Below are 14108 nucleotides of genomic sequence, written 5' to 3'. Positions count from 1 at the left end.
CTCTTCTTTGACATGAGACAGATGAAGGAGGGAGCAGTGACAACTTTTCCATAGCTGAGTGGTTATAGCATGTGAAATTTGGGTTCAGTCTTCTGATAGTGATGAACTAACCTTGGTCCCACAGGGATGGAGCTATCTTTGCTTTTTTTTGAGGCTGGTGTATGTACGCAGGACCCTTCAAGTTCACCCTAGAAGTGGGGCTGGGAAAGGGAAGCTCACTTTTCCCAGCACTGCTCAGAAAAAGTGGTTTTGACACCTCTGTTACTTGGCAATGACGGGAAGAAGCTCCAAGCCAACAGATGATCCGAGGCTGATGCTAGTCTGAGCAAGAAGGAGCATCACCATCTGGAAGAGCCTGGGACAGTGACAACAGGCAAGATTACAATTTTTACCAAAGACAGAAGCCGTAGCAGCCTGGCCAGGACCGGGCTCACACCCTGAGCTGGGCTGACTCCCAGCATCTTATTTTGTCTAATCCCTCAGTGCTACCAAAACATTGTATTTTCTTCTCATGACGTGACTGTAAAGAATCTGAAATAAATGTTGTGTTTTCATATTTTTCTTGTTACTGCAAAAATGACAAGAACAAAGCAAAGTCGTTCTGTTTTCTTGGGGAAGGATTTCCTCCGTATCTGGGGGTTTTGCCGTCCCAGTTCCCCCGGGGCGCCGGAAAGCCCGGGGGTGCTCGGAGCGCCGTACCCACACGCCTCTCGCCAGCTCTCCCAGTGCGGGTGGAGGCGCCAGATTTAAGAGTAAAAAGGAGCCGTAAACGGGAGAGAAGCGAGCGCAGGGCTGAGGCGAGACCGGAGGGCACCGGAGCCGGCCGGGGTGCGAGCTGCCCGGGGCTTCCCAGCCTCATTCTCCCCGGAGCTGGTGTCAGGTATTGCGAGGAGGGGTAGGGGCCCGGGAAGGAGATGGCTGGAGGCTTTCCAGCCCCGGCTCACGCAATGCTAACTCCGCACGCAACGGGGAGGCGACAGGCGGAGGAGGGGAAGCTCTTCGGCTTCCTCAGCCCCTAAGATGCAGGCGAGACTTCGCCTCCCGACAGCGAGAGCTGCGAGCCCGCCCGCCACCCCTCTCCCCTCCCGGCACCTCCTCCGCTAAAACTTTTGGCCCCGGCCATAAAAGCGTCCGCGGCTCAGCCGCTCCGCTTGGCGAGGGCCCAAGGGCAGCTGGCAAATAACTGCGACCCCTCAAGCCAGAGGACGGGCCAGGCAACGGCGATTTGCCAGCGGGGCCGTCCGCGTCCCGCCCGCACCGCGCCGCGCACCGCGGATGCCGGCGGGTTTAAAGCCGGGAGTGGCAATGCCAGGCGCCCAGAGGTGGCGGCTCCGGTTCCGGCTGAGCCTGCGAGCAGCGGGCCGTCCCCTCCGCGCCCTCTGAGCCGCTCGCCTTCGCTCCCTGCGGCGGGCTGGGCTGGCCCCGTCCCGTCCCCGCAGCCCAGCAGGCGGGTGGGAGGGAGAGAGAGAGGGAGGGGGCGCAGCAGCCCGCTCGCTCCCGGACCGCGGAGCTGCTCGGGGCAGGTGGCTGCTAGGGAGAGCTCCGAAGGGTTAAAGAGCCGGGAAGGTGATAACTGCGCTGGGATCGGGCGCAACTGGCATTTGCCTGCACATGACCTGCCAAGCTCCGGGTGACAGGTACCGGGACTCTTAATGAGTTTCCCAAAGGCTTGGATCTGAACGCCGCCGTCGCCGCTCTCCTCGGAGCCGCGGCTGTCCTTTAGAGCTGCCGCCGGCTGCACAGCTCCTCTCCATCCTCCTCGAGGTCTCGGATGGAAGCAGCGTGCAACAGGTCAGTTCTGCTACAGGAGCCCGCCGCTTTTTCACCCCTTCATCCTCTCGCTGCTTCTGAAAGGGTGGTCCCCGGGCACGGGGATGGGAAGCGGGACCAGCTAGCGCTGCCACGCAGAGTCCTCAGGCATCCTCCGCAGCCCAACCCCGGCGCGGCAGACCGCCAGCCTGCGATGCCGAGACGGGCCCGAAGGTGCGGGGAGGAGGGAAAGGCTCGGGACGGAGAAGGCTCCGCGGCCGCGTGCGGAGGTTTCTCCGGAGCAGCGGGGAATTCCGACAGTGGGGCGGGGAACCCGTTTCTCGAAGGGGCTTTTTCGCCGGGGGGTGCGATGTGCAGCGCCGGAATTAACCTGTCTCCGACGCACGGCAGTTGCCTGCATCTGCGGAGGCTCGACAGGCGAGAGCATCCTCCTGCTTTTCTGTGCGCCTCTCTCAGCCGTGACCTGTTGGATCTCCCGCTGAGAACTTTCCCTACCGGCGGAGAGCAGCGGCTTCCCCGCCAAATACGACTTCGATCTCTTATTAGGAGCTTACCACTTGATTATTGATTATCCCCTGTTTTTCGCATAGGATTCGGGGGGCTTTAGGCACACGAAGAGCGCATAGCAAGGACTTGCGCGGACTCCGAGCGCTGGACGGCTGCCGGGGCTCCCGTCCGCCACACCTGCGGGCCCCGCCCGGGCTTCCTCTTGCCCGCGGGACCTGCAGGTCCCCCCACCCCGCGGGGACGCTGCCCGCTGACCCTTCTCTTTGCCTTGCAGCATGGCCCTCGAGAGGCTCGGGGAAGCGCTGCGCGGCGTCCCCCCGTTGCAAAGCTCCCTCCTACTCCTCCTCTGCCTGCTCGCCGCCATCCACCTGGGCAAGCTTCTCCTGCAGCATCAGCAGCGCCGACGGCAGAGCCAGCGCCGGGAGCCGCCGGGCCCTTTCCCCTGGCCCCTGATCGGCAACGCGGCGCAGCTGGGCAGCGCCCCGCACCTCTCCTTCGCCCGGCTGGCCAGCACCTACGGCGCCGTGTTCCAGCTGCGCCTGGGGCGCTGGCCCGTGGTGGTGCTGAACGGGGAGCGCGCCATCCGCCAGGCCCTCGTCCGCCAGGGGGCCGCCTTCGCGGGCCGCCCGCCCTTCCCGTCCTTCCAGCTGGTGTCGGGCGGGCTCAGCCTGGCCTTCGGCGGATACTCGGAGCTCTGGAAGCTGCACCGGCGGGCGGCGCACGCCACGGTGCGCGCCTTCTCCACGGGCAGCCCCGCCACCCGCCGCCTGCTCGAGCGGCACCTGGTGGGCGAGGCGCGGGCGCTGGTGGCGCTGCTGGTGCGCGGCAGCGCCGGCGGCGCCTTCCTCGACCCCTCGCGCGTCCTGGTGGTGGCCGTGGCCAACGTGATGAGCGCCCTGTGCTTCGGCCGCCGCTACAGCCACGGCGACGGCGAGTTCCTGCGCATCGTGGGGCGCAACGAGCAGTTCGGGCGGGCGGTGGGCGCCGGCAGCCTGGTGGATGCGCTGCCCTGGCTCCAGCGCTTCCCCAGCCCCGTCCGCGCCGCCTACCGCGCCTTCCGCGACCTCAACCGCGACTTCTACGGCTTCGTCCGCGGCAAGTTCTTGCAGCACCAGCGCAGCCTGCGCCCCGGGGCCGCCCCCCGCGACATGATGGACGCCTTCATCCGCCTGCAGCGGGAGCAGCCGTGGCTGCAGCTCGAGCACGTGCCCGCCACCGTCACCGACATCTTCGGCGCCAGCCAGGACACCCTCTCCACCGCCCTGCAGTGGCTCCTCATCTTCCTCATCAGGTATGTGCCGGCGGAGGCCGCAGCGCACCGGAACGCCTCGCCGGCCCGTGGTGGGAGGGATATGCGAGCCCGCCCGGGGTGCGAACGCCTACCAGCCCCGGAGCGGCCCCGTTTAAACTGCGCCGAATGGGCAAAGGCGCTGCTGGGAGGACACCTGAGGCGGGAGCAGCCGGCCCGAGCCAGCGCATGGAGCTCCGGTCCGGGCATAGGCGGGGGCGCGGCGCCGGCAGGGACCCGCCGTCGGGTCGCGGGTCTGCGAGACCGGGCAGCGCCAGCCCGAGCAGCGCCGGGTGCCTCAGCGGCCTCCGATTAACTAACACGGAAGCTCTGGGAAACCTGCCAGAAAGAGATAAGGAAGTATAAAAGAAAATAAATCCCACCCTACTCAGGCGGTCGGGTTATGGTGTATAAGGAGAGGCTGGCAGAAAGGCAGCCGAGTAAAACCTGAAAGTAACAGATTTTAGCAGGTCAAGATCAAGGAGATCATAGGAGCAGGATAACAACCGCTTAAGCACGGTAAAGAGTTCGTGCACCGCTTTACAAACCCGCTATTATGCCGAGCTGCCGTTGTGTGTGCCTTCCTTGCCATTGCGTGACTGGGCAAGGCAGACCCCTTGGGCAGCCGGCGGGAGCGCCGCCCTGGCACCGGCCTGTCCGCCGGGGACACTCAGAGAGGGGAGGTGGTTTAAGAGAAAGTGCCATTACACCGACTCGCTTGCCTATCCTGGCTTTTCCTTTCATCGCCTGCTTAATTTGTAGGCATATGCAAACATTACGTACTCAGTCGCTTCTTGAAAAACAGGCAAATATTTAACACTCCAGCAAAGGGTGTGATGCCCCAGTGTTCGCATAACTTTTGGGTTTCTCCCCATTTCTCATGTTTGCCCAGCATTTGACATGTGAGTCTGCTGCAGGAGGAAAAAGCAAGGATGCAGAAGAGAAACTTGAATACTTAAAGCAAATGAAGGCTCCTGGGCAAAGACAAGGAAAAGATGTATTAACATTTTGATCTCGTTTGGTTACTGTGTAGACTTCCAAAGTGTCCAGACTTCAAGACAGTCAACTTTAAATACATTATTGAGAAAACATAATTTGACATTAATTAGAAAGTGTTTTCTCAAAATAAAAGTGGGAACCTCATAAAGCCATTCTGACAATTTAATAATTGGGATTTTTTTTTTTCCTAGCTTAGAAACCTCCAGGCTTTCAAAGGTATGAAATATGTCTAGTGATAACAAACTCCATGCTAGTTTTTAAAAGTCGCATACAGAGTTGGAAAATCAAATTCTTGTTCCCATGGAATGTGCAATACTTGGAAGAGACAAGTAATTCTAGTTTTAGAATTAATTTTCAAAGTTGGATCAGAATATTCACTTTCAGCACACTTTAGGTTATTGCTATTTTTTATGTTGAGAATCAGTTACATGGGATATAAAAGAAAAACTGAGCAAATCTAAAATTACACCAGTGCACAGGAAGTTTTGGGGTTTTTTTCCTCTAAGTTTTCAACTGAGTTCTACACAGTCCTGCAATACATTTAAACTCTGCTCAAACTGCATCATTTAGGATAGCGCTGAGATTCTGTGAGAAATGTTTGCAGCAAGGATTATTTGTAAGAAAAATTCTTTGAAAGTGTTATGTACCCACACACATCTTGTTTTAAATGACAGGTATCCAAAAGTCCAGGCTAAAATGCAAGAAGAAGTGGATAGGATTGTTGGAAGAGACCGTCTGCCGTGTGTTGAAGATCAGCCTCACCTGCCCTACATCATGGCTTTCCTGTACGAATCCATGCGTTTCAGCAGCTTTGTGCCTGTGACGATCCCACATGCCACCACAACCAACACCTTCATCATGGGCTACCTCATTCCCAAGGACACCGTCATCTTTGTCAATCAGTGGTCAGTGAATCATGACCCAGCAAAATGGTCCAACCCCGAGGATTTTGATCCAACAAGATTCCTGGATGAGAATGGGTTCATCAATAAAGATCTTACTAGCAGCGTGATGATTTTCTCATTGGGAAAGCGTCGGTGTATTGGAGAGGAGTTGTCCAAGGTGCAGCTCTTTCTCTTTACCTCCATACTGGTGCATCAGTGCAATTTTACTGCTAATCCAAATGAGGACCCTAAAATGGACTTTACCTATGGGCTGACCATTAAACCTAAGCCATTCACCTTGAATGTTACGCTTAGAGATACGATGGATTTGCTGGATCAGGCTGTCCAAAGACTGCAAGCAGAGAAAGCAGCCAGTGAAAGTCAGCTGTCAGCAAACGCCTAAGCAATAAACCTTGCATCTACAGATAATCCCCCTCTCTCTTTTTAGACTTATATAACTCATATCTTATTCTGGTGATATTTTTGGTACATAGCCAATACTACACTTTACAAAAGCAGGAAGAAAAGTTGCACAAGGTATAATTCAAGTAATCTTTTTAATTCTAGAAGGAGAGCCAGGGGAACAATATAGTAAATGATAAAACATAGGCAATTTGAAAGTAAGCCTTTTCTTTTCTAGCTTGTTCACAGAAGTTGTCAATGTAAAGTGCTTTTTATCTACTGACTGGTTGGAGCATCTCCAGGAACCGTCTCTATAATCCTTTCCATGTCTCCATGCGCTATGCCTTAACTCTAAGTTTGCCTTCAGTGACTCCACATTCAGAAATGAAATCTCTTATTAAAAAACATACAAAAGCAGTTGCTCAGAACATTGCAGTCTGCTTCTGAATTTACTCTGCTGGAAACTGCCATAGGCTCATGGCAGCTCTGCTGTTCTGGCTGCTGGCATGTATGTTAATGCCTCAATACTATATGTTCACATGATTTTTGGTAAAATGGCAATGTAACGTCTTGCCTTCAGCATTCCAAAATGTTTACATAAATGCCTAAAACAATAAAAGTCTTGCTTGTGAGCATGTTTGAAACTAAAATTCGTGTCTTATATGAAAATTAGCAGACTGTCCTGATATAGTAACTTTCCACAATTTTGAAATATCAGAATTTCTGTCACTAGGTGGCAAGGGTGATACAAATCATATGCTAATCTCTTCATTAGCATGTTTACGAACAAAGTAAGTATTTGAATTAGATTTATAAAGGTACAGCTGAACTTTTTGTTTCTTTACAAAGGAGTTAATATGGTTGTCCCTAAGCACATGGGTAAGTCTAGTAAAATCCACATTTGCCAAGGTAGGTAGAAGTGAGATTGGGGGGGTTTATATTAAAATGTTAATGCCACAAGCCTCAAGTAAAGCATACAGCAAATAATATTTCTACTCACTAGTCATTCTGTTAGGTTGAGTTAAATAGTGTATCTGAAAATCAACTATTTACTTTTAGTACAATTTGGAACAAAGTCTCAGAAGGAAAATTAACATTACATGTCCTAATTAAAGTACCCATTAAGTGAAAAAAAAGTATTTTTACAATATTTGTGAGGCAAAGTTCATAAATTATTTTTTAAAAACACCTCTTATTTTAAAGTAAAACACACATGAAACTTTATGATGTTGAACCTCCAGCTAATGTTTGTTTCACAAAGCTGAATATTTCTCTAGAAGGCAAACAGCCCTACACAAATGCCTGATTTGAAAAGTGTTGGGCACTTCTTTGGAGCTGCAGATCACCTTCAATTACACATGAAATCCATCAGACGTGAGAGTACCTCACATGACTTGCTGTGCTCAACCGAGTACCAGATAAGGTATTAACAGAGCTAGAAAAACAAGGTTACAGTGCTACACAGTGAAGTAGCTCTGCTGAGACCTAGGCAGGTGAGGATTTGCACTGTGACTTCTGATAGATGGCCAGTCTTAGTCACGCTGGCAGCAGGGACAGAGCTCCTACTGGCACTGGGAAGAGCTGGCTTAACAATGCAACCCCGATCTTACAAGCTTTGCTGCTGATTTCAGAAACCTGAATCCAGCCTACAAGCACTGCTCTATAACCCCACACAGTAATAATGGTACCTGCTTAAAGTCTCTGCCTTCATATGGCATCTATCATCTGTTTTAGAGCTAAAAACAGCTTTCTGCTGCATACACATGAAGTAACCTCAGGTGTTTTTCTGAGTTATGTACCAGTTTGTGATATCCCAGAACTTAGCCTATATCTGTGAAAAGCTTTATAAGATACTCAGCATTTTCATATGGAGATCTACATTAGATCAAATGCTAGCAAGACAATTTTTCTTGTACCTTTGTAACTGCTGTTATTAAAACAAATAAACTATGTAACCTACAGCTGAATAGCTATTTTAAAGCACGGATCATCAATTCATATTTTAATAAAAAGTGTCTTTTGCAATTTTTTACCCTTCCAAAAGCTTTAACTATGCATTGGCTACTAGTGCAAAATCCATCCATACTGCTCATGTCAGTCAGGGGGTTACACACCACATAGATGTTGGTCACATAAAGCCACATGTATTCTGTGAAGTTATTCAAATTTAGTAGCACCTATTTAGAATGTATGCAGTCATTTAGCAATGTAAATTCTATGGTAATTCTGAGATGTATCATTGTGTTACCAAAATATTAAATAAAATTATTCTTACACTACCATTGCTTAGTTTATATACAGCTTTCTAACATCAAGATAAAGAAAATTATTATTTCTGATTTGGAAAGTATTATTATTTTAGGTCTTTGTTGATATACTTTACACCTTCTTCCCATTCCTGGACTTTAAGGTTTTTCCTCCATGCTGCCCTTACAGCTTCTCAGGTCTGTCTGCCTTTCATATCTTGCCATCTGTGTTCAACTTCCTAATGCTCCTTGCTAAGAACATTCCCTGCTGCTTGCCTCAGCACTGATCTGAATTCTCCCCTGTCTTTTGCTTTTTTCTAATACCTGTTAATCTCTCCTCAGCCTGCTCAATCTCCTCTGCTATGTCCTTTCCTCTGGCATTTCATTTTACTTCCACCTTCCCTATTTTCAAGCCCACAGACTGGTTTTTCTTTCTCTGTTTCCCTCCTATATAGAGTGCTGGCATCTATATACTCCTGACACTGGGGACCAATTCGTGCTCTTTTGGCCTGGGTACATAGTCAGGAGTGCCAGGAATGGAAATCTCACAGCCAAACAGGCCTTGACGTGCCCTTGCAGAGCAACCTCACAAAATGAAGGCAATCCCCTGGTGAAGGGTGGCTGTTACTGCAAATGTAAAGCATTTCTTCACGATGAAACATCTTCTTCACCCTTTGGTCTTCTTTTGCTCAGTCTGCTACACAAGCCTGCTTACTTCAGAGCTGTCTTAGAAATGACCACATTTTCCCTAACCCCAAGGGAGTGGAACAAGATCTGGGTGGGACAGGAGGCTGGGCAGACTGATAAGCAGTAGTTTCCTTCTGATTTGAGATATTTTTATCTGGAGTTTCCCCCTGTAGGGGCAGGATCTAAGCTCAGGCTGAGTTGGTGAAATCAGGAGCACAAATTGAAGACAACTTACAAAGTCCTCCTGGGAAGAGCCAAGGGCCTGTGGTGTAGGTGTAGGGCCCAGACATATCCCGTGCGGTGTGTACATGGCAGGGACTGGCCACTGGGACAATGCTGGTTCAGAGCAGCTGTCCCTGGGCAAAAGCCAAGAGTACCTCCCTCAGCAGCCTGTGACTGGGTCACCACAGCAGTACCAGACAAATACAGGTTGCTCTTTCTTCATGAACAAAAGCAGGAGGAATCTAGGCAGCTATATTCGAGGCAAGAGTTCTCCTTTAAAAGTCTTCTTGCTCAGGTTATAGTGATTTCAAGGGTTAGGAAAGCCAAATGTCATCCAATGTTTGCTTTCTCTGCGTATGTGTGTGCACACACACTCAGCCTATCTCCCAGAATTCTACTAACATCCTTTATTCAGATTGAGATAAGGTATTAAAAAACCAAAACATGCACCATAAGAAGCAAAATAGCCCATAAACCCCCCAAGCAGGAAGCCTGGACTTAAGCATACATTTCTTGCAGAGCCAGTAGCTGTCAGACCACTCCACTACATAACAAGGAAGGGGGGCAAGTAGGAGCTATTAGTAGCTAGCAGAGTTGATACGGGATATATTTATACCAGTCAGACCATTACAGTCCCTATGAAACCAATGGAAACTTGCTAGTTTTGGCAGGAGTTGGTTCAGAGGTGCTGAAATCCATACCAATAATACAACAATAAGGAAAAAGACTCATCAGAGCCTGAGCAACAAGCACTGCTGTAAAGGTGTGTGGGGGAGGTCCAGGATCTATACAACTGCTGGTAGTACCAGCACAGTCATGGCACAACGCAACTAAATGCCATGCCAGTTAGTTTTGCCTCAGACCCAGTGGGTTTTGTGAGTTTCAGGGACTGTCTGTAGGAAATTGTTTCAGAACATCCAATCAGAGTAATCAGAGACTAGGCAATTGGGAACTCACATTTTACCTGATAAAAGTTGAGGAATTAGCCTTGGAAAGTAAACAGTAAACACTTGTCTTTGCTGCATCTTTAATTTGGTTAAACATTACTCAGATCTTTCATTTGCCAATGTAACTAATTCAGCTTGGGATGACACTGAAGGTGGATCTGGCTTTCTTCATGAATGAAGGGAAGGGCTGAACTCTGAATGGTGCTGTTATTTTGGTAAACAGTACAACACGGACACAGTGATTCAAGTTTCAACAACTTCTTTGCTGTTTACCACCCTGTATTTCTGCAGCTGAACTTTTTCCATGTTTCAGTCACTTGTACTCACACCAGGCCAACTCACTTAACTGTCAGGTGAAAACAAGCTCAGTGTTAAGCACAGACAGTCTGGAGCATTTAAGACAGCTGTAGTTGATGCTTTGACAGCCCTACTTTTGGGCTTTTTGCCAACCTTTCAGACAGCTTCATGACCCAAAAAAAATTGTTGCTCAGTTAGTGTTGCCCTGTCCTTCATTACTTAGAGCAGATCTTGCTCCAGCTCGAAAACACAGAGCTAGGGATACCCAAACTAGAAAAGAGGGTTTCAAGTCCCTGTGCTCTGGGTCTGTGCTGGATGTCTGGGGACAGCGATCCATCAGAATAGTTAACTCAGGGTAGGATGCTCAGGCATTTCAAGTGCACGTGGGTGGAGGCAGAGAAGCAGCAGATTCAGAGGGGACTCATTAATGGTGCATAAATCAGCTGCTGAGTGATGTAGGAGTCAATTGCTGGAGTGGCTGAGAGCTGGCAGAGGAAAATATATGTCTGGACTGCAACAAGATTTCAGCTGGGAAGGAAGTGTGCACAGGGTCTCTGAGTTCCAGGAAAAGAGAGATGGTGATTTCACATTGTAAATACACATACAGACACAATACGCCAGCGTTAGGGTGGTAAGAATCCATAAGGTATTTAAAGATATTCACATCAGCAGCAGGAGCATCAAACTGAGAGCATCCGGACCCAACCTTACCAGCCTGAAGCCAGGATGACTGATTGTTTTTCTGAAAGATTTGGCAAAAAAAGGATGTCTAAAAAGTAAGTCCTGGCTGCCTGTTAAGTCAAATAATAGATCTGGAGGCAGCAAACACAGAAACGAGAGCTGAGGAACTAAACACGAGGGATCAGCAGCAGGATTTGAGAACAAAACAGGTCTACAACAAAAAGGTCATGGACAGTCTGTCATTCACCTCACCTTGGCATCCCCAGTACCTGAGAACAACAGGAGGAAGAGACAGCTCAGCTGCAACAGTCTGAACACCTTTGGGGGAACCTTCCACTTGACATTCAGACACAGCAGTAGAAGAAGCTGGCACTACACTAGAGAGAAACATTTCTGATCTAGAGGGTCTGTTCAGAGCAGTTCAGTGTCATTTATTTGAGCAAGATGAGCAGGAAGAGTTTGGTATCAGTAGGTTATTCTCATGCTATAATTTTGTCTTCAGCTGTACCTAGGCTCGCTCAATACCCCCAAGGAAAACATGGCATATATATTGTGGCATGCTCCAGAACTAGGCTTAATGTCTGTATTATTAGTATGTTTCCAGTGGTGGCTCAGACTAGGCTTTATTTCCACAATCTCCCTTCTCCCAACCTGACCTCTGGTAAGAGCATAACTGTTATCATGCAGAAACAGGCTTCTAAACCTCTCCTGATAACAAATGGGATTTCACATAATCACATTTTCTCTGCTAAAAATAACAGAACACCCTCCACTTATCTAGACTGTTCTGCTCATCATAACAGAAGTGGACACGTGGAGTGAGCCACCTTGCTCCTAGTACAAAAGCAAGATTACCCGAGCAAGACAAAGTTTGACTTCACAAAGCAAGTATGGCTTGCAATTGCCTGCCATGCAACAATACCCCATGCTTCTTTTATGCTTTGTATTCTGTGAAGTATTTTCAAGCTGCAGTTCAAAAATTTAATTCAGCTGTATATCTTCTTTTTAATTACACTTTTTCACTCTACAGAGGAAAAGCATAAATTGTGAGGCTATTAATATTCTGTGATTCGGGAAACTTAGATAATTCAAGTTTTAAGAAGTGCTACCAGAAAGTTAACTTAAACTTCACAATAATTACCCTAATGAAAAAATGAGACTAATAAATTAAAAAAAAACTTTTGTTCCATTATAAAAAAGCTCATTTTCCTTCCCTTCATTTATGTGTGCTGCTGCTGGGACACAGCATTGTGCTTCAACTTATTCCAAGACATAACTCAGTTCATCTCTCTGTTTCTGGCGGAACGCAGGAAGAGCAGAACCTACACTCTAGAACAATATGCCCTGCAGGGAAGCTTTCTGAGCAACCCTTCCAGGTGGCACAGAAACAAAAGAGAGGTGTTTCCCACCAGTTTTCTTCAGAAAAGAATCCTTTCTCTCATGTGCCTAACATCCTGCCCAGCCAGCATCTTTGCAGTATGTGAGGAGCACCAGTGCCACAGCAAGCTGATAGCAGATCAGCCAGTGGGGCTTTGGTCAGAAACTACACAAATAGTCTTTAAAAAAATCAAACAAGGAAGAATTCCCATAAAGAAGGAAAATTTTAAAAAAATCCAGAATAAATGAATATTTAAATTGACAAGGTTCTCCACAGAATTACAAGGCAGATGCTCCAGTGACATCATACCTGAACTGAAACTTTGTACAAAAGAACCCCTATTCCTGGTGGCATTAAGACTGAGATATTTAGCACCTGTGTGTGCAGCCTTACAGCACGCTGACAATCCTGTTCTCTGCATTTGAAGGTTAAGGTAATTTCCTTGAAGTCATCAGCAGAGACAGAGTACAAAACATTTGTCTCACAATGTATTCACTACACAACACTGTTAAAATATCTTCACGCCTTACTTAAAGACAGCAAGATTCCTTTCCTATCTTCACAGGGGATCTTTCACCCTAATACAATACTTTTCTGCTTGAGTAAATAGCTCTTGAGCAAATAGCCTGTTCCCAGAGTTAAGTGTACACAGTAGTTTTTATTGGGTATAAAGCCATAAAACTGTTCAGCAGAACAGAAAGGAAAGTTTCTGGAATAAATAGATGCTCCATCAATTGTCTGAATGACTGAAACAGTGAAATCAGAAGAAATGCATGAGGCTTGCATACTAAGCTTTTGCTCTCAAGAGGACAGATTGATTTTCCTAGGATTTATGAGGAGTCAGTTAATGAAGTGACTGGACTTCTTTAGCTATTTTATAGCCCCCAGACTGTGTTGCTGTTAGCATATAACATTTTCCCTAGCGAAGATCCAGTTAGCACCGCTTCCTGCATCCTTAAATTCATATACAGCCAAGGTCTTAATGTAATTATGAACAAGTTCCTCCCTGAGGATTTGTCATACCTCTCTTGTCTTCAGAAATTTCCTGGAAATACACACATCTCTAGGTGGCAAAAGTCAATTATCTCACTTAACCCAAGCCAAAGATACTAATTTTTATTTTTCTGATAAAGGCACTCTCTGCCTTCTGGGAAAATCCAGCTAAGCTTGATCATATGCTAATAGAAGCAGTTGTTCTTCAGGGTAAATAGCAAAGAAGATTCTCTGTGGTCAGAGGAATAAGTATAGGGAAAATTGGGACAGTTGAGAACTGAGAAGGAGAACACATCAGAGGAGGAGAAATAACAGGCCAAAGAGAATTGAAAGAAATATTTTATCCCATGGAGGAGAATGAAAGTGAGGAGAGAGAATGTGAGCAGCTGCTAATGGTAATTAGCCCCATCTCCACTACAACAACTCCCCAGGGTACCCTAGGGACGACAGGTTGTGACTGTGACAAACACACACCCCTGAAAAGGGCAATTCGTGCCATCTGCCCCTCAGCCAGCCTGCTCATACCACACACATGCTGGTTACTGACGTGCCAAGTCCTGCTTTTACTGCTTCCACACCAAATGCTAGAGAACCGTATTTTGTTCTGCCCTGCTTAGAAATGGAAGTGTTAAGCTACAGAACATCATTGGTGGTGCAGTTAGATTAGGAAAAAAGCAATACTCTTATCCTGGTGGGACACCAGGATAAGAGTATTGGGATTGAGGAAATAAGCCACACTGGTTTAGCTAGGCTGTGTAGCACAGTCTAACCCAAATGCCTGGTGTCACAGAATCACAGAACGGTGGA

At 48.1% G+C, this 14108-nt stretch overlaps 1 protein-coding gene across 1 annotated transcript; it reads left to right on the top strand.

The window, feature by feature from the left end:
• The first annotated feature begins 777 nt into the window (after positions 1–777).
• Positions 778–8129, top strand: LOC121335862 (cytochrome P450 1B1). Its single transcript, XM_041404408.1, has 3 exons — positions 778–1791; positions 2552–3568; positions 5239–8129. Exons 1-3 carry the CDS (start codon positions 1772–1774, stop codon positions 5849–5851), a joined length of 1650 nt encoding a protein of 549 aa, XP_041260342.1. The 5' UTR covers positions 778–1771; the 3' UTR covers positions 5852–8129.
• The last annotated feature ends 5979 nt before the right edge of the window (positions 8130–14108 follow it).

This window comes from Onychostruthus taczanowskii, unplaced genomic scaffold (assembly GCF_017590055.1).
Source record: "Onychostruthus taczanowskii isolate IOZ18803 unplaced genomic scaffold, ASM1759005v1 scaffold21, whole genome shotgun sequence".
Classification (NCBI taxonomy): domain Eukaryota; kingdom Metazoa; phylum Chordata; class Aves; order Passeriformes; family Passeridae; genus Onychostruthus; species Onychostruthus taczanowskii.
The sequence above is the reverse complement of the archived record's forward strand: the minus strand, read 5'-3'. Positions and strand labels throughout refer to the sequence as shown.

Coding starts and splice junctions, on each gene's coding strand:
- LOC121335862 (XM_041404408.1), top strand. CDS start 1,772: ATGGAAGCAGCGTGCAACAG. Junction 1,792..2,551: donor ATGGAAGCAGCGTGCAACAG/GTCAGTTCTGCT, acceptor TTTGCCTTGCAG/CATGGCCCTCGAGAGGCTCG. Junction 3,569..5,238: donor CTCCTCATCTTCCTCATCAG/GTATGTGCCGGC, acceptor TTTAAATGACAG/GTATCCAAAAGTCCAGGCTA.